Source organism: Liolophura sinensis, chromosome 1 (assembly GCF_032854445.1).
Source record: "Liolophura sinensis isolate JHLJ2023 chromosome 1, CUHK_Ljap_v2, whole genome shotgun sequence".
Classification (NCBI taxonomy): Eukaryota; Metazoa; Mollusca; class Polyplacophora; order Chitonida; family Chitonidae; genus Liolophura; species Liolophura sinensis.
In genome coordinates, this window is record NC_088295.1 from 68,758,590 (window position 1) to 68,778,487 (window position 19,898).

General features: G+C 37.8%; 2 protein-coding genes across 2 annotated transcripts; one reads left to right on the top strand and one right to left on the bottom strand.

The window, feature by feature from the left end:
- The first annotated feature begins 3,087 nt into the window (after positions 1-3,087).
- On the top strand, positions 3,088-13,288 carry LOC135482230 (eukaryotic translation initiation factor 2 subunit 3, Y-linked). Its single transcript, XM_064762106.1, has 11 exons — positions 3,088-3,200; positions 7,348-7,411; positions 7,682-7,743; positions 7,961-8,026; positions 8,619-8,740; positions 9,087-9,181; positions 10,008-10,166; positions 10,681-11,055; positions 11,442-11,611; positions 12,247-12,419; positions 12,761-13,288. Exons 1-11 carry the CDS (start codon positions 3,135-3,137, stop codon positions 12,822-12,824), a joined length of 1,416 nt encoding a protein of 471 aa, XP_064618176.1. The 5' UTR covers positions 3,088-3,134; the 3' UTR covers positions 12,825-13,288.
- Positions 13,289-13,363: 75 nt separating this feature from the next.
- Positions 13,364-19,739, bottom strand: LOC135482231 (vesicle transport protein SFT2B-like). Its single transcript, XM_064762107.1, has 7 exons — positions 19,593-19,739; positions 19,212-19,298; positions 17,731-17,816; positions 17,468-17,549; positions 17,208-17,243; positions 16,758-16,846; positions 13,364-16,280 (listed from the first exon to the last, which is right to left on the bottom strand). Exons 1-7 carry the CDS (start codon positions 19,656-19,658, stop codon positions 16,241-16,243), a joined length of 486 nt encoding a protein of 161 aa, XP_064618177.1. The 5' UTR covers positions 19,659-19,739; the 3' UTR covers positions 13,364-16,240.
- Between the last annotated feature and the right edge of the window lie 159 nt (positions 19,740-19,898).

A 19,898-nucleotide genomic window follows, 5' to 3' on the forward strand; every position in this document is an offset into this window, starting at 1 on the left:
CATGTGCTCATACATGTAGGTCTACCATAAATGTTTTACTATTTATGTTTCAGTCATTTTCCACTTGGGATCATGCGTACAAAACCATGCAAACCCGTATACCAACAGATCTTTATGTCAAGCCAAGCCCTTTTGGATTTTCGAAAAGATAAATGAAATCATTGTACATCATAACGAGATATTGTAAGTCACGATTACGGCTTACCTGGCTGTGACCGTCTGCTGCAAGAAACAGCTTACTTGTAGCCTCTTGTAGGAGATTGTCACGGTTACGGCCGATCTATAGTGGGAAGTACCGTAACAAAGTATTGTCACGGATTACCGGCTGTCTGCTGTAGGTAGGCTACCTCGCTAACCCACTGCCTCGCCCTTTGCAAAAGTCGAGGTAGCAAGGCAGCGAGGCAGCGAGGTACAATGCGAGGAAGCGAGAATATGTTAATCTCGCTACCTCCCTGCCTCGCATTGCTACCTCGCTACTTCGTTTCCTCGTTACTTCGCTTCGCTACCTCGCTGACTCGCCCGGTATAAAAAAGGTGGAGGTAGCAAGATAGCTAGGTAGCGATTTGTCCTCTATTTGCTTCCATATTTGAAATATGATCTTCAAGCTTAGATTTCGGCTTTAGAAAGTAAAATTTTGTCCCCCTCATCAGTTTTATCTGAAGAAAAGGGTCTCCAAATTTCAACTTTCAGTACCCAAATAGAGCATTGTGAAGAGGTTTTAAATTTTGACTTAAGGGGCGGATTCGACACAGTGAGTTTTGTCAAAATTTGAAACTTGATTTTAGAGCTAATTTTCAAGCCATGTACATTAAAAATTTTACTACCTCACCTATGTTGTCTTAAGACGAATGTGTGAAAATTTCAACTTTTAAAATCAAACACTAAGCAGTGTGACAATGTTTTACAATTTGACTTCAGAATTGCCTTTGTGGAATCAGCATCAGGTGTCGCCGGCCGTGAAAACACGCTGAACTGCGCCCAATATTTCGCATAACACTGGTTTTTGAATAATTATGACGTCACCGGAGACAATGGATTCTTAGCGTCGAAACCGAGCTTATGAACTTTAACATTATGAATTAGAAAAAGTGTTCCATCTTGATTTTCCGTGCAATATTATAAACTTCCAACATATCCATGCGTAGAGCTTGTGTTTTTACGTGTCACTGACTAAAGGCAATTTTGGTAGCGAGTTTGACTGATTTTAAAGAGAGCCGAATATAGGCGATTTGCTAAAAGAAATTGACTATAGATATTGTCAGTCAGAGTTGTCTCTTACCTGTGAGCTGTTCTAACCTTTTATTGTTAGTCAAGGTCATGGCTTACCTGTTGTCAGTCAGATTACCTGTAGCATGTTGTAGGAGATACCGTTGCCAGGTATAGTCAGAGTCACAGCTTCGGCTTACCTGTGGCCTGTTGTACGAGATACCGTGACTAGGTATTGCTAGAGCACCGCTTGCCTGTTGGCTATTGTATGAGATACCGTAACCAGGTATTGTCAGTCAGGGTTATGGCTTACCTGTGGCCTGCTGTATGAGATACCGTAACCAGGTATTGCCAGAGCCCGGATAACTTGCCAGTGCCGTGACGGGAAGCTCTTGTGGAGACAGTTGGATTGTTTTCTGGCAATCATCCTTTGCTGCCAATTTGTACTGAAAAGTGTACGGAAAATTCTCGAATATTCTCCCACAGGACGATATAAGACCTGGTACTCCCATTGAACTTCTGTTTCGTTTGTTGGCTTTAAATCTGTTCGCCAGGAACACCGTATCCTTTAATTCTTCGCTTTTGGTCGCTCTCACATGCTTGGGTTTTGTTCTAATGAAGGCAAAACGATCCACTATTAAAGCCGTCGCTGCAAATACAGCTATAACACACAGTCCTGTAAGATAGAAACGTCTTGCCATCACCGAATGCATAACGGGATTCTGTCATATTTTATGGGACAGATAGACCAACACTAGCAAGCGTACTTGTTTAATAGTAAATGTATATCAGCCTGCGCCAGGTTAAGGCTCTATAACATGCATGCGCGTGCATGGTAGGTCAGATTTCCACCACAAAAGAATTAATGTAAGCCAGATGAATAGCGCGTTACCATGTTGGCTTTTATATGTCAGTTTGGACGAGATCAAACCCTGACAGAAGTATACTGGAATTAACACAAGAAGAAACATGGGGTTGCTGTTTCGTTATGGTATGCAATCACAGACATTCATGTCCGTGACAAGGCAAAGCCTAGAGGTATATCGTTGTATATGTATGGTCAGGTACTTTGCAAACAACGCTACCACAGTAGGACACCACACAACTGGATGTACCCGTATTAACAATGAAAACAGTAACCGTCGTATAAGTGAAATATTTTTGAGTACAGCGTAAAACACCTAATAAATAAATCAAAAGTGAACGGATAAGACACCTCAATTTGCTCTGAACCAGAAAGGTTCCTCATCACATCCAGCATCTGAATTCATCTATAGGCCTACAGGGGGGCCTACATGTGCCCTCCGTCACGCATGGATTGGTATCTTAATCTCTGTAAACAGTTGTGGGTTTTTTTATATGCAATTTAACATTCGCGCAGACGGTTTAGCAAACACTGTGGCTGAACTGGGAACATTCTGCAGAAAAAAATTTTGTCTAAAATATGTGACTGGTTGAGAAGGACGTTCGGAAAATAGTGCCGAAATACGAGACAGGTTATTTTATATTCGTAACATCCTAAGATAATCTCCTTTATATTTTTTAGGTTCTACAAAATCTAATGTTTAATATGATACCCACATGCCATTATATCCGCAACAAGACACGATATGTGAAACCGAAAGCTGTAGGCCTATAGGCCTAAGTTAGGCGTAGGCCTAGGTCCTACATGCTGCATGAAAGGGCAGCAGGCCAAGGCTGTCTGATGCCCGCAATCCACGGCTAAAGTAAAGTAAATACTACATGACTACGACTACTACAAAACCTGCATATTGTGAAGCCAAAATAGTGATTGATGGTTGTATTTTGAACACTTTTGTCGCAATCTGAGTGTGGAAATTGCAGTATGTGACATCAGGCAGCCAGCTGAACGCAACTCGGGCCGAACCACTGCATTATGGGTAAAATCGAGCATTGCATCAGAAAGCATGGCCGGGGACGAGCAGCCGAAGAGTCAACAACCACATCTTTCCAAACAAGATTTGTCCACTTTGGTAGGCATTTTACTTAAAATTGCCCAAACGTAGCTACGGGTTCACTAAACATCAGTATGAATACGGGCCGATAGCCCATATTATACCTGTGGTTATCCGGGTGTTTTACCGTATCGAAAACTGAGCACCGAATAGAACTGTTGTAACCATTTGCACTTTAAGCACCGTTGCGGGCATTTTTGTGTAAAATGAAACATGTTGACTTCCCTAAGGAACATGTTCTCGTCTGGGAAGTTATTTTAGACACAGAGGTACTCTAATACTGTTGTACGTTATCACCATCTGCTCATGACTAATATGAAAGAGGCAAAGCGTAGGTGCGCACGCAGTGCATTACTTTTCCTAGTGAGTTATTAACTTTGTACTAACAGTACAATGTATTCACTTTTCTACAGATTCCTATTATTAACTGTGTATATGAAGAATTTTCAGAGCTTGATGTGTTCATTCATAAATCTTTTTTGCCTGATAAGATAGCCCTTGGCTTTTCCCAAAGACCCACTGCATATATAGCCTTACCCTGATAAGGTATATACATACTTGAGGTACATCAGAGGTGTACCATTGAGGTGTAACATAACTGAGGTGAAAGTGAGGTATACTGAAGGTATATCTGAGGTTTTGCCAATTATCCAAATTTAGTACCAGAGTTATAGGCTTGTATTAATTTAGTAAATCATTTTTTGTGCACATGCACAAACATTGGTAATTTTGCAGTTACCATTTTCTTTAAAGTAAAATGTCTAAATCTGATTTCATATTTTAAAACTTTCCTAGTCTCTAAGGTGTAGCTGAGGTACATCATTCAATTTTTTAAAACATTTTAAGTTTCTTAGGTATACCTCTCACCAATGCGGTCGCTGTGAGTTCAAGTCCAGCTCATGCTGGCTTCCTCTCCGGCCGTACGTGGGAAGGTCTGTCAGCAACCTGCGAATGGTCATGGGTTTCCCCCGGGCAATGCCCCGTTTCCGCTCGCCATAATGCTGGTCGCCGTCGTATATGTGAAATATTCTTGATTATGGCGTAAAGCACCAATCAAATAAATCAAATAAAATTCTAAGGTGTACCTGAGGTATATTTTCTTGGTGTTTATTTTATTTTTTTTTTTTCAAAGTTGGTGAGGTGTATCTGGGGTACATTATCTATATTCACAAAGTGTTATATTTTCCTGATGTATATCTGAGGTAGATGCATATGTCTGAGGTATACTTGGGATACTCCTCATCTGTGCCTCACACGGATGTGTACGTGTGGTGTACACACCCATATACACCTCATCTACACCTCACACTGAGATTACACTTGTAATCCTCAAGTTTATAAGGGGTTTAGTCCTTCAGGGTGAAAATTAAAAGTGAAATGGTAATTTAGTTAAGTATGAAGTACTTTTTTCACTCTTATGCCACCCATATTAAGAGTATCCTTGTGTATTTGTGTTTGACTAGTTTTGTTCCAGCACTTACACGTTTTGTAATGTTGTGTAACTATTTTGCAAGACAGTGTTATATCCCTCTTGGGCACTGACCTATCAATATTTTTGGAAATTTCTGATAGTAATAATCATTCAACATTGATTATTTATACATTACACGAGTTTAGTCAGTATATTCAATGCTGTGAATGATGAAATTTACAAAAATCACAAACATGGTATCATAATTTTTATATGAATTTGTCAAGACCACTGTACCTTTCAATTTATACCTGTGGGAATGGAAAGAGATCTACTCATTGTGTTAGTTCAAGCTATTGTCTGAGAAATTTATTAGTTTATGCACACCTTAATTAAGTTTTTGTGTGTAATCTTGATGTGCTTATTTCAAGTTAAGTATAAACAAAGTAATTTGCAGAAATATCACATACCATTTAAGTCGGCAGTTGTATAAATGGAGAAAACTGGAATGCCTTGGGTACACAATGGCATTTGGCAAGTTATTAAGAACATTCACACAACATTGCAAGAAAAGCTTAACTGTGTCAACCACTTATCGCCACCAAGGACCTTCCTAAGGCTGGGATTGAACCCTCACCTTTTGTATGGAAAGACAAGTCCAATAGCCATGACGTGCTCCTAGTATGAATAATAACATACATGTATATAAATATCTTAAGGGATGATTATGAGTAGGAGGCTTTTCATCTGCAGAATCTGCAATAGGCGAGGACCAATTAATTGTGAAACAAATCAGGTTTCAGGACTTTTTTTGGTTATTTTATTTTGTAATAAATTGTGATTACTAAGAATGTGTTGGCTGTGTGTAAGCTTCTGGGAACACTAGAAAACTAAGATCTTATTTCACTGACTTTTATTTTTATTCTTAAATTCTCAACTTTTTAAAATTCTTTTTAGATTGTGCGGAATTGTGTTTGTTGGAATTTATTTATTCAAATGAAGCTGTAGAACTTCAAGTTGTTTACCTTTCTGAGTAGCCTAGTGATATGGCTCACTGAGGAACGGTCTGGTATCGGGATTACTGAGGAGATTCCAGCTTAGGTCTTAGGTGATTGGTTTTCTGACTGTGAGTAGTGTTACCAGTCCACATATCCAAGCTCTCGTCTTTAAATGGCTGAACAATTGAGAGACTGGGGAGCGTTTTAAAACTCAGAGATTTTCTCCATGCACTTGTGCAACCAAGTTGTAGGTAAGTTAATGGTTGGAACTTTGTTGAAGGTGGGAATATTTCGTTGAAAGTTTTGTACGTTCTGAGAGATAAATCGGTGTAACACCGTAAGGAAACAGGCATTCTCGATATGAGCGTGGGTGGATTGTAAATTGTTTGAAAAGTTGCTTGAATTCTGTCCAGGTATAAGTTTAATTTGGATGCATGGTGATTTTGTAAGTAGGCCTTTGCTGAGGTGATCTTTTCGGGCAGAACAAAATTGCTGAGGAAATCTCACAGATTACAACATTCCAAGATGGAACCGTGACAGGAACTTAATGCAAATTCAGAACGAGGTGCACAAGATGGTCGATTCTGCCAGAAGGGTTGATAACTCTGTCTATTTTCTCGTATACGGACATTATAATAAATGTATACACTTGCAAAGAATCACAGAAACTATAAACGAGTATGATGGAATTCCATATTGTTATAATAACATCAGCCCAGAAGTTAAATGAACACAGCCTACATAGTTAAAGGTGATTAATAACTGATATCCATGTTTAGTAGCTGAAACAGTAAAGAACGTATTTTAGCAAATACATAGGCCTGCTGCAGTGTATCTCTCCGTGATTCTTTCTATTTATTTATTTATTTATTTATTTATTAGGTGTTCAATGCTGTTCTCAAAATTTCTTCACTCCTATCATGTTGGGGAAATTTAGAGTTTTCGCTTACGCCAGATCTTCAACGTTCAGGTTGTCTTAACTGAGTAGGCCTTGCATAACATAGCACCCTAAAATGAAAAAAATAACGTTTAGGTATGAAATTCTTTCTGGAAAAGTAATCAGGATGTGTCCAGCATTCAAATAAATGGAAGTTAAAGTGTCCAGTAGTAGTTTATTAGTAGTCGCCAAAACTCACTATGTTGCCCATTTAGCTGCATGTTATTTATCACCTCTCCTTGTGAGGAACCTGGATGCTCAAAACTGTGAGTAGCTGGATTAAAGAATATGACATTGTTAGACAGCAGAAGGGCAGTTCTATAAATACCTGAGGCATTGATGCCCCTGAAATGATTGTCACTTCGTGATATTTTTCACACAATGCTTTCAGTATGACCGCTATCATGCAAAGTGAGAGTCTGACCAACATATTTTCTTTCTCTGATGAGTACAAATGATATTGAGAATTTAACTAACATGATAGACATAGGCCATTTTTAGCATTGCTTTTATCGTACTTTGAGTATCGGCGTCAGCATAACTGGGAAAGCGATATCCAACAAAATGTTAGGGTGGTACCTAAAAAGTACTGCTTGTGTTGAGCTTAGGTTTTGCAGTATGTAGAGCACAATAACACGAGGGAGATGTTCCATTATTGATTCTCTGCGTGAATATTAAATACAATAAATTACAAACTTACAGATTACTTGGTGTTTTGTGTAATAAAATCATTGTTAAACAGCTTTGCTACCATATCTAAGTATTGTTTGTCATAATGTGTTATTGCCATATTTACTTTTTTTTTTTTTTCTTTTGCAGGATGTTAGCAAATTAACACCCCTCACACATGACGTAATAAGTCGCCAGGCCACAATCAACATAGGTATATACTTGAAACAGGTTTTCTGTCAAAACACTGCAGGAGCAGTAATAATTGCTCGTTTTACTTAGATATCTTTGGGCAGAGGAGACACTGCAAGATAAATGAACAAAATATCAATCAAGAATAAAAGGTTCAGTAGTAATAATTTATTCTGTCTATTACAAGTGTGAAATATTTGTGAATAATTACATGCTGTTAAGATGTTTATATTGACATGAGCCTTTGATTCACATTTGTGTGTGAGAATTATTTCTTGTAAAATGTTTACAGGTACAATTGGCCATGTGGCTCATGGAAAATCCACAGTTGTGAAGGCAATCTCAGGAGTTCAGGTAGTGTACAGTTTCTGAATGCACATTTCTTTCTTCTGCCAAGGTATAATTGAAATATTCTTGAGTACAGCGTAATACAACAATCAATAAATCTTTCTTATTTACTGTTTGAAACTTTCTTTCTAATTAGGAAGATTGTTAGAATAACATGTAACAAACACTTTTCAAGAATAACAGCTTGTTCATGTTAAAGGAATTTTCCCCATTTTCTTGGCAGACTGTGCGATTCAAAAATGAATTAGAGAGGAATATCACCATCAAATTGGGATATGCGAATGCAAAGGTAAGTATTTATCCAGACCTTAAGCATCCAGGCGAATTTTATGTCCTTAAACTTTGGCTGTTGTAGTGTTGGTCATGAAAACCACTGATATAATTGATGACAGTAACTTTTATCCTGAAAATTAAAACTACATGTATATGTTTAGCTTGAGAGATGATCTCAGATAAGTAAATTCAGCTCCTGGGGGCTTCATTTTGGTTGTGGAGAAAGGCTGTCACATGTTTCTCGCAAGGTGCTTTTTGATTCCACCCAAAATCTGACTTGTTATTGTGAGAGTGACACTGTTTCTTGATCAGTATTGTTAATATCTCAGCATGACAGGTGACTCATGCCACAATATGTTCACTGGGTATAACTCCAAACATGGGCACTACAATCAAGTTTTTATAGGGTATTGTCATGAAAATTTAATTGTCTCAAAATGTTAATTTAAAATGCATTGCCAGAATAAGAAGAAAAGAACTCCCTTGCAACCTACCCTATTTATTATCATTTGGTTCGGTTAAGCCCAACAAGGATTTTTTAAAGGTGGCCTGATATTGATACTGGCAATGCATTTGGACACTGGATTTTGTGTATTTCTCTCTCACAGATATATAAGTGTGATAACACTTCCTGTCCCAGACCAGATTGTTACAAATCCTGTGGCAGTAACACACCTGATGTGTTCCCCTGTGACAGGACAGGATGCTCGGGCAGATTCAGACTGCTCAGGTAAGTCACTGCAGTGGAATGCCAAGGCTTCCAGCACCATTTTCAACCGTTCATAGAAAAGTACTGTCAGGTAATGTTGTGCTGTACAGAAAACAAGAACATGACCAAACAATGAGGACATGGCTGTCTTGAGTTCGCTGGCTGTACTTAACACAAAGTGATATTGTTCACCAATAATTTGCCAAAGGTCAGTGGTTTACTCAGTTTCTCCAGCTGCAACCTTACAGTTTTCTTGTGAATGAAAAATTCTTTAGTATGGCATTAAACGACGATTAAATAAATAAATAAAAATATAGCGTTTCACGATGCAAGAAGTGTAATTAATATTAACCTGTATTTTTTTCAGACATGTGTCCTTTGTGGACTGCCCTGGTCATGACATTCTTATGGCTACCATGTTGAATGGAGCAGCTGTTATGGATGCAGCGTTGTTGTTGATAGGTAAATGGGTATGAATAGTAGGACAGATGGATAAATAATTTGATAGACTTCATTGCATCATTTCTGTTGTAAGAGTGTTAAAATCCCCATTGTTTAAATAATTGAATTTTTTGGGCTGTACGTGGGAAGGTCTTCCATCAACCTGCGGAAGGTCATGGGTTTTCCCTGGGCTCTGCCCGCTTTTCATGGAGGTGATGCTCTCATGGAGTTTGGGAGTTACAACCCAGTATGTGAAGGTTTCTATTGTGACTTCTTCAGGTTTTTTTTTTTTGGTACATACTGAAAGGCTCTTGTTTCCACTGGGCCCTTCAGAGTTTCTTCAACTTATAAACATGACATCCTATGAGTGGAAAAGAATGTAAAAGTCCCAATCGCAAACAACTAACAACATGTATTAAAATATCAGTCAGTCGATTAATAGCAGATGTTGCACAGTGAGGGTCGAATACCATAGATATTCCTCTCGTGAAAAGTGGAAATGAAAACCCATGAGACACATAGATTTTGACAACATGATGATTTTTGTATTTGAACGCTTAATGTTGAATGTTTTCAGCTGTAGACCAATATTTGTATTTAGGAATGCTAAAGTTGACTAAACTTGTAATATGATGTCATCCCACTGAGCTCCGATTAGAGCATCGTACAACGGAATGTTTCGTCTGGGCGCTGGGGTGTGAAATATCAAAATGTAATAACAGAAGTGATATCTAACGTGATGAAACACTTTTATCAGTGACTGGAATCCTGACATTTCACCTATATATAGATAAAAAAATAAACAATAAAAGTCCCTGTTCATAATTCTGTTGTTTTCTGGTTTCAGCTGGCAACGAATCTTGTCCTCAACCCCAGACCTCAGAACATCTGGCAGCTATAGAAATCATGAAGCTTAAGCACATCCTCATTTTACAGAATAAAATAGATTTGGTCAAGGAAAGTCAGGCCAAAGAGCAGTATGATCAGATACTGAAGTTTGTTCAAGGTAAGAGATTCACCTTTCCTGGAAACCGTTATGATAGGTCATGGGCGGTAATCTGGAGAAACCTTGAAGAAGAAGCTTGAATCGAAGAGCTGGGAATCCAAAGACAGTTTCTTGTTATCGAATGCCAAACCTTGGCTATCAGATTTTGATGCAGATGGATTGTGGGTTTGGTACAGTGGTTGATTTGTCCTGTTGGGAGATATCCTTGTTTTCATGCCAAAATGTATGATTTCCTATTCAATCAAAACTGTGAGAAGTTTAACGGACAAAAACAAATGCCTTTAATTGATTTTAAATAAATACTGATGTATGTTAATTCTTCAGGAGTGTGTATGTTACATCCTTTTCCCTTTTCATTACTTCCTGTAATGTAGATACATGTACAAGTATATGCAGTTCTTGTAAATGTGCCTTTTACTTTATTGAAATGATTAGACATTAGTAATAGTCAGTTATCATCTACTATGGGTACATGTATTATTTACTGCGTGTCTTTATGATATCTTTCCTACAGGCACAGTTGCTGAAGGTGCACCTATTGTTCCAATATCTGCTCAGTTGAAGTACAATATAGACGTCATATGTGAATACATAGAGAAGAAAATCCCTGTTCCTATTAGAGACTTTTCCTCAGAGCCCAGGTTAATAGTTATCCGATCATTTGATGTGAACAAGCCTGGGTCAGAGGTAGAGGAGTTGAAAGGAGGTGTGGCTGGAGGAAGTATCCTGAAGGGGGTGCTGCGAGTGGGACAGGAGATCGAGGTTCGACCGGGTATTGTGTCGCGTGACCAGGAGGGCAAGCTCTCCTGTAAACCCATCTACTCCAGGATTGTCTCCCTTTTTGCTGAGCAGAATGATCTTCAGTATGCTGTGCCAGGGGGTCTTATTGGTGAGGAACTTCTGTAAGATATTTCAGTTTGTGTTTTTTTCAGAAATTATTTTGTGTGGTGTCCTCTGTTGTTGTTAACTGAACTCATCTAAAACACTAATTCACTAATGGTAAGTAGAAATCTGTTGACGAACAAATATATGAAAGAATGAAGGTTCATAATCCTGTATGAATATGAAGAAAATGGCTGAATGTTCAATGCAGTTCTCAACTTTCTAAATCACATTCTCCTAATCTGTCCTTGGCTTGTTGTAATACATTGGTGTGATTGCTTCTAAAAAGTCATCAAATATCAATAAAATCATGCAACAGCATCGCCATGCTTTTATTCAGTAGTTTGAAGAAAGCTTCTGGGTTACACTGTAACTCTATGTGTTTTTCTTCAGGTGTGGGCACAAAGATTGACCCCACCCTTTGTCGTGCTGACCGTATGGTAGGACAGGTTCTAGGGGCAGTGGGAGCTCTGCCAGATATTTACACAGAGCTGGAAATCTCTTACTTTCTCCTCAGGAGACTGCTGGGAGTGAGGACAGAGGGCGACAAAAAGGGGGCAAAGGTATAAGATAAAATAGCATGTGCAAACAAAAATGCACATGTGTAGGTATGATTTATATGAGAATCAATATCCTCTTCAGTTAAGATAAGTCAGTTGAGCTTGTGCATACAGTGAATGCCACAAACCAAATCACTTTGCTGCAAGACAGATTATTTGTACCAAAACGTTTTGACTTTCTGCACCTAGTCTGCCAACCAAGATAGGTTAGTACCAAAACGTTGCCTGCAGTAAAATTTTGACTGATCGTTTGTGATTAGTCTACTCTTGATGGTTATCATCTGCTTCTCTCCTCCCATAGTCTAATTAAGCAATAAAAGTCAGTCAAATCTGGTGGTAAGCTCCCAGTTCAGCATGTGAAAGGACAGATGATCAATTCATTGTGGAAAATTATAAACGGATGATTGTTTTGGAAAAATTAAGTGGAGTTATCTGCATTAACAAAAAGCTTAATATCACACATGCTACTTTGTACAGAAGTTTAATTCACACTTGTTACATGTACTTGATCTGTTGCAGTCTGCCAGCCTCACAGTTAAAAGGTCAAACTTTAAAGAACATGGTTTTGAAAGTAGAGATGGTCATTTTCACCCATGTTGGACTTGTCGTCACAAACATTCTTGTTCTTTCTAATTTAGGTACAAAAACTGTCAAAGAATGAAATTTTGATGGTGAACATTGGATCATTATCCACTGGTGGGCGTGTGCTAGCTGTGAAGGCTGATTTGGCAAAGATTGGTCTGACAACGCCAGTGTGCACAGAAATTGGGGAGAAGATTGCCCTGAGCAGGAGGGTGGAAAAACATTGGAGGTGAGGCCCAGTTCACGGTTTTGTCACGTTTAAATAGTCAGCACAAGGTGTGATTCATGGGATGCTACTGGGATGAATTCCTCAAGTCTAGTTTTGACCCAAGTCAGAATTTGAACATTGTGTGTGTTGGTGGGGAGTTGTTCGGGTCACAACTGAATGTGGGTGGCATGGGGGGTGTTGGCAAAAACTTACCATTATTAAGTCAAGTTTAGACCACATGTTTTTATTTTGATGACATTGATAAGCTGGTAAGGGTTGTTTGCAAGATATTTTGTGGAAGAAAGTTATTACAAAGTTGTATGCCAAGTTTTATAATCTGTATGTGTTAATTTTGATTACAGATTGATTGGATGGGGACAGATTCGCCGTGGAGTGACTGTTAAGCCTGCCGGGCCGGACGAGTGATCTCAGGCTACAAAAAGAAATAAAAACAAGTATAATTTAAGTACATTTTAATCAGTACTCAACATGTTAAAGGAACAACAGGACAGCTCTTTATGTTTAGTGTACATGTAATTGTACAATTAACAAATTCTCTTAAGTACCTATTGGTCAGTTTCACTATCAGGGGAACGTGTTAACTGTAAACTACAAAGCAGTCTTCCCCCAAGACGATGCAGCTGCATCTTGCAATCCTCACTGCAAAGAAGGAAAAAAAGAGCCACTATCCTTGTGTGGCTTCTGGGGAGTGTTTGTTATCTAGGTTCTATCCATGAAATGTCTGCAAAATCAATCTGACTTTTGAGTTAATCCACACAAATAAGTGTTACGGAAAACACAGATACGTGTTGAAGTGAAACTTGTAATCTGCCTTTTTTTTTTTGAAGGCATATCTTGATTATGAAGGAGACCTCAGAAATAAAATTTCTAAAACAATGAAACCATTTTGTTCTTTTTCTTTTCTCATGAACCATTGTCAGAAGAGAAAAAAAAAAGCCCACATCTTAATTTGTAATTTTAATTTATTCACAATGCAGTACAAGAACATAATTGTACACAAATATTTGCATCACCATAAAGTTACAATGAGCAGAATTATAAGGCACCGCCGTGTTTAGTGCACGTCTGATTATCACGGTTACGCACCAGCACACCAACTGACAATTCCAGGAACCAAACCAGCAGGGGACGGTCTGAATGTATGATCCTCCCTTTCACGTAGCATAACACCAAGGACCATGGCAAGTTTTTTTTCACATGGAGCTCAAGTTACGACCAAACAGTGTTGAGACAATCGTCTAACATGCTTGCTGGTGAGTTTTGCATTTAAGGAAACTAGATGGCGACTACCGGTACTGCGATTTTTCTGGTTGGAGTTCATATGGAACACTTTCTAATTTCGGTCAAGCAAGAAATAATACATGTAGATCTGATTTTGTTTGGAGTATGAATGGAACCTTGTCCAATTGTGAAAGGTAATGTACATATACACCAAGCTCGTTATGGAATGACCGCTGCTTTCAGCGTCTGATTAATTTCGTATCAGAAAAACATACTTGGCATTAGAAGTACATGTATAATCTGATGGCCTTCATTTGTTTCTGTCAACTTCAGCTGAAATACAGTAGTACTTATGTAATACTACAACATTTACACTTTGTGTCAGAAGAAAACTACTAGATACTCTTGTGGAATCACAATTACAACTAGGCGTATCTTGCCGCCTCTGCATCGGTGAGACGTCTCTAACTTGATTAAACGTAAATGGATGACGCGGCACTAGATTAATGATAACACAAGTAACTTTCAGTCGCACTTCAAAAAAAACATCCTGCTCCAATTCACCTTATTAGTAACCTTTAAACATAATTCACATTTCACATAGTGGAAGTTATCAAAATGTGACTTAACAGATTGCATTTCACAAAAGTACATGTAACCTTAAAATAATAATGAATGCGATCCATGCAGTAACTGGCTATTAAAAGCAATACTTCTCAAGAGTTTCCCATCAAATCAAAGGGGAAGGAATATTTATACACCTACTGATTCATGGATTTGGTGACTATCATTACCTCCTTTGCTGACAGACATGGTCCATTCCAGAATGTTGCGTCCACGAACACAATGACAGTCACACTCCTTACAACGCATCCGTCGCACACTGCATTCAATTTACATCACTGCCACTACTAGCAAATTTTGCAAAAAATCTGGAACAACCTTGGGATCACTGGGGTCAGGGTGATGACGCAGGAAGTGTTGTCAGAAAATGAAAAAAAAATCTGCCTCAACCATTGTTTCTAATAATATTTTATACACATGAATTCCCTTTCAAAGTAGTGATGTAAAGCAAATGTAGAGAGTGATGCATGCGCTGTAATAAGTAGGAATGACAGCTAAAAGTGCTGGTGTTCAACTATGCCTGCGCAAAGGCTTGCGCACAGTTCTCAGATGCACTGTGGAAGTAACTGTAATCACATAGTTGTGTAATCAAGGGCCAAACTAGTGTAAATTTGTCCGACTTAAGCTTATGCGCAGATGAATAAATGCTTATTGATACCTGCATGCCTTAAGCAAGGGCAAACAATTTATATTTGTCATCTTCATGTATAAACTATAATACATAAAATTCTAAAATAAGATGGGTCTACTCCTTGCTCAATGTTGACGGCTTCACCCAGGGTATGCCATGTCACATGATACTTCACAACATCAATGGGCCTTGTTTCCTAATTGTACTAATGGCCAGGTTGTGCAGAAATACAAATCCTATCTCAAAAGTCAACGATCTTACCCCAGGCCCCTACCTTCCCTCTCCTAGGGTAAATCATAGCGTAAATTAATAACAATAATATCCAAAAATGCAATGAATTGATGGCTAAATTGTCTAAGTTTAACCCAAGACATGCGTTATGAATGATCAGTTATCATAGAAAAATAGCAATTAATTGGTCCCATTCAATTATACAAATCTGAATGCAACTGCAACATGTAAATGTAGAGAATTATAACCTGCTCATATTACATAATGTGCCTGTATTGAATTCTTGCTAAAATTCTTAACCTCTACATTAACACTGAGCTTCTAAATTCCAAAACCATTAGCAAGATGAAGACATTTTCGAAAATAACGTCTTGATTATTTCCTATGAAGCATTTTTGAGCTTAACTGACGTTTTCTCACTCAGGAAAGGATGCAACAGTAACTCGTTAAAATATCTACACTCATTATTTTGGAGTGAAATCATACTGCTTTCGTAGATTCAGAAAATGACCAACTCTTCATACAATATACATGTAAAAGGGATGGTTTACAACATCAACCCTGATTTCTGAAGCACCCTCTGTAAATATAAAACATACAAGAAGAAACTTTGCTTTGATTTTACAAAATAGTCTCTGTAAATTTAGTTTCCCCTTGAAGAAATTTAGGATTTAATGCAGTCATTACAAAAATATTTAGAGCTAACGTGGACAGTGGATTAAGCATGTAATCCTGAGATGAGTAAAAAATAAATGAAAGTAAAATACATGTTTGATGTATCAAGTTGCTGAACAAATATATATGAATTTATGTCATTCACCACAAAAATATATGTACACACTGAAACACAACAGGGACAAACCTGTAACAATTTACAAGTATATACTTTGTACACTTATAATTTACACCGGAAACTATCCATACACTCCAAACCAGCACTAATTCCATGTGTATGTCCAATCCTTCTGGTCTCTTCAGTCAACCAATCTGATATTGACTGATGTTAATTTATAAACAGCTCTTCCTAAAATTGAACACAGTGACTTAGAGTATCAAATCATGCAGAATTAGTCAGACAGTTTTTGTAGAACTTTCTTGGCGAACAGCTGGCCACTTATTCCAAGCAGGCTCCAAAGCACTTTTTAACCGCATCTCTGTCAAAAAAAATATAAAGGCTCTAAGGTCATACTTTGTACATGTATATAGGTAAACTTTCCTACTTCAGATCTGGCTCACCACTGAGGTTGCTGTGAGTTCAAGTCCAGCTCATGCTGGCTTCCTCTCTGGTTGTACGTGGGAAGGTCTGCCAGCAACCTGCAGATGGCCGTGGGTTTCCCCCCCGCCACCCCCCTCTCTGCTCGCTACTGTACTGATGATTGTTTATTTCATTTCGTATTTAAAGATGTAATATTAAATCTGAGAGTGACAACACATAAATCTTACAGCATGGCAAAGATGAAAATTAAATTATGGTTTGCAGCATTAATATAACTTTCTTCAAACCAAAATACAGAAAAATGCTGAATGTTAGATTTTAAACAAACCAGTAGTTTAAACACACCAAAAGTCAAAGGTAATGGCTTTGAGATACTCAACAGTGAGGAGATCAGTTTGAAAATGGCTGTACTTACCGTGCAAATGGTATGTATGAAATCGAATACCATGTTAGGGCCAGGAACTGTAGTATACAGAAAACCAAGGCAAGGGCAGCATTTTTCAGCTGAAATATTTTGAAAAAAAAAAAAACCCACTTTACTCACAGCTCGTGATAAGGTCATAAAAGAGCAAATGTAGGAAAACTTAAACTTCAATTCAACCACTTAATCAAGTACCTAGACATGTATAGTGCTGTATTCTATTTTGAAGGAAAATAATATCCATATAGTGAGGAAGCTCATTATTCTTGCAATATTGATAGTGAAATATGTAGAATACCTGAAATTTTAGGGACAGAAATCCTGATATTTTAACGATATATATTTTCTATTGCACATAAATGAACTCAATCACTGTCTGTGAAAGACATGCATACATAACAGAAATGAACAAAAAACAAAGAAAAACAATAAAATCCTACTCACTGCAAATGCTGACACCAGAGTCATGACAAAACAAACCTGCAATTAAAAGAAATAAGACAATATTAAATCAATATTGGGGCGACAAGAATTGGCTGGATATCCTGTAGACCACAGAAATCATATGTTACATTGTGTGTGTTTCACTTTAGACTTAAGTCCTAGAATCATCAGATGTGTCTGATAACAATGTGCAGTGTGTGAAAACTGAGAAATTGTGAAAATGGACATTCCACATGACATTAAAATGGTAATAAACTTACCAGAACAAGTATGGTTGCTATTATCCTCGTCTGAGCAAACATTTTTTTCACCTGTTTCAATGGTCCCATAAGAAAACATGTGCTGTAAATGTAAGAATTGTTCTGTTATTTCATGAGTGTTTCATCTTCATCTGTGCATCTTGATTCCTGTCAAGGATGTAAAATCTCAAACCACTATAAAATGATTCATTCTCTTATATTTACATGCATTAGAGGATTATCTGAAGTAATTAATGTATTTAATCTGTAAATAGTCCGATTACCTGGCTAATGATAACATATTTCCAAGTGTGTAAAATACAGCAAACAGGACCAGTCCATTTCTGCCCACAAAGAGTAACGCTGAACCCTGTCAAAACAAAAAAAAAAATCCAAAATGTTGATGATTCTACACGTACCTCAGTTCATTTAAGATATTTATGTGACCAAAAACAGCTGAAAAAGGTGTAACTAAATAAATCATAATTTTTCTTTTTCATATGACAAATGACCTGACTTGGAATCATACAGCAGTGAAAGCTGAATTTGGGTTGATATATTTCATTGTTGTTTAACACAGTATTCAAGAATTTTGTGAGACGCACAAACATGCATAAACACACCATACTGGTGAAAGACGAAATGGCCTAATGATTCAAAAACATGCCTTTTAACCACTCCTACCAAACCTCAGTATTTCATAGGTTACAAGCATGGTTCGAGGAAACCCACAATCATCTGCAGGTTGCTGCAAGACTTTTCCATGAATGACCAGAGAGAAAATCAGCATCACTGTCAACCATTGTAGTAGATGTGCATATATACATATACACATGTAGAAAGGACTGCTTATTGTTCTTCAAGTTGCACACAACATCAGTCCTGCAAGCTAATGCAGCAGGCAATTTCCCTACATTAATTAGCATGGAGCATAAATTCCCCTGGATTTTCAGTTTTTGTCACACTAAGTCAACAGCAGTTACAAATAATGTTTTTAACAATTGAGAAAATCAGTACATCTACCTCATGTGAGTTCAGGCTCATGGGATGAGGTACCTTATACATTTGGAAGCCAATGTCCTGGATGTACCCTGTATTTATTGACAAGTATGTAATTCTTCACTGACTATTTTAAGTTAAAAAGGTATACACAGCCATTTGTCAAACAAATAAAAAAAAAAACGAGATTATATTTAGAGGCGTGAGATTCGCAGAATGTCGAGAGATCTTAAATGAAGTTGACCTGCAGATGGGAGTGAGCTCTTCCCAGGCTCTGCCTGGTTTCCTCTCACCATAATGCTGGCCACCATGATGTAAGTGAAATATTCTTGAGTAGGGCATTACATGCCAATGAAATAAATACTCTTAAAAACACCCTTTAACTGGGAGAGTGACCTCAAGGGAGGTAATTCAGTGGGGCCCTGCTGTCAAGACCAACATATATATTTGAATGGTGTTTTATGCTGTACTCACAGGAAATTTCACTTATACAAGGGCAACCAGCATTATGGTGCAAAGAAACTGGGCAGAGTCTGGGGAAAACCCACTACCACATTTTCGATTTACAGCCCCAATGAGCAGACTCTAGATTAAATTTCACCTTGCTGTAAAGTTGCCCAGTGAGGATGTTCTGATCAGTGATTGACTAAAAAGCTTGGGGTATTTGTAACCATATAAATAAACGATTCTGTGCGAACTTGATGAAATATAGGAATTATCAATACTCTTACTACAATCATGGACCTTTCAGATTATATACACTTACCAGAACAGACATACAAACACCAAGTACAAAACAGAAACAAAAAGCTTTCAGTCTGGTGGACCAACTCAGTGTTGAACCTTCTGAAATCTGTAAATGTAAAAAATGTTATCACTCAGCGTTAGGCATGAACAGTGGTACACGCAATCCAGATTTACACAAGATAAAAGCATGTAAACAAATGGAGCATACTGGGTTAAGAAGTGCACATCTAATAACCTGCTTGAAAAGTAAACTGTATGCTGTAAATAAATTATCACTCACTGACAACAATAATGAATTCAGAAAGTAGTGAAACTTACATACGTTGTTGTTGTATTACTGCCTCTCACTAACACATGGGTAACCTTACGGTTGTTCACTAAACGTTTAGAAAACACGAACCTGAGTGACAATTCCCTGTTCCTCATCTTGATCCTTCCCACTTAGTACACTTTTCAACTTGTCCATTATTAGACACTTGTCCCCGTTTAACTTCTAAATATTATCCTCGTTTCCTCCTTTCCATCTGCCACCGCTGTCACCGAATTAGCTGCGCGCGCAACAGGTCTGTAGTAAAACTCTGAACAGGCAAGAGTCCGGAAAATGTATATGTGAATGACGTCAGATGACTTCTTTAGATAGTCACGGGCTTCTCTCTAACAGAATTCAGAGCTCGTCATTTATAAATTTGCCATGCCTTATGTTTTT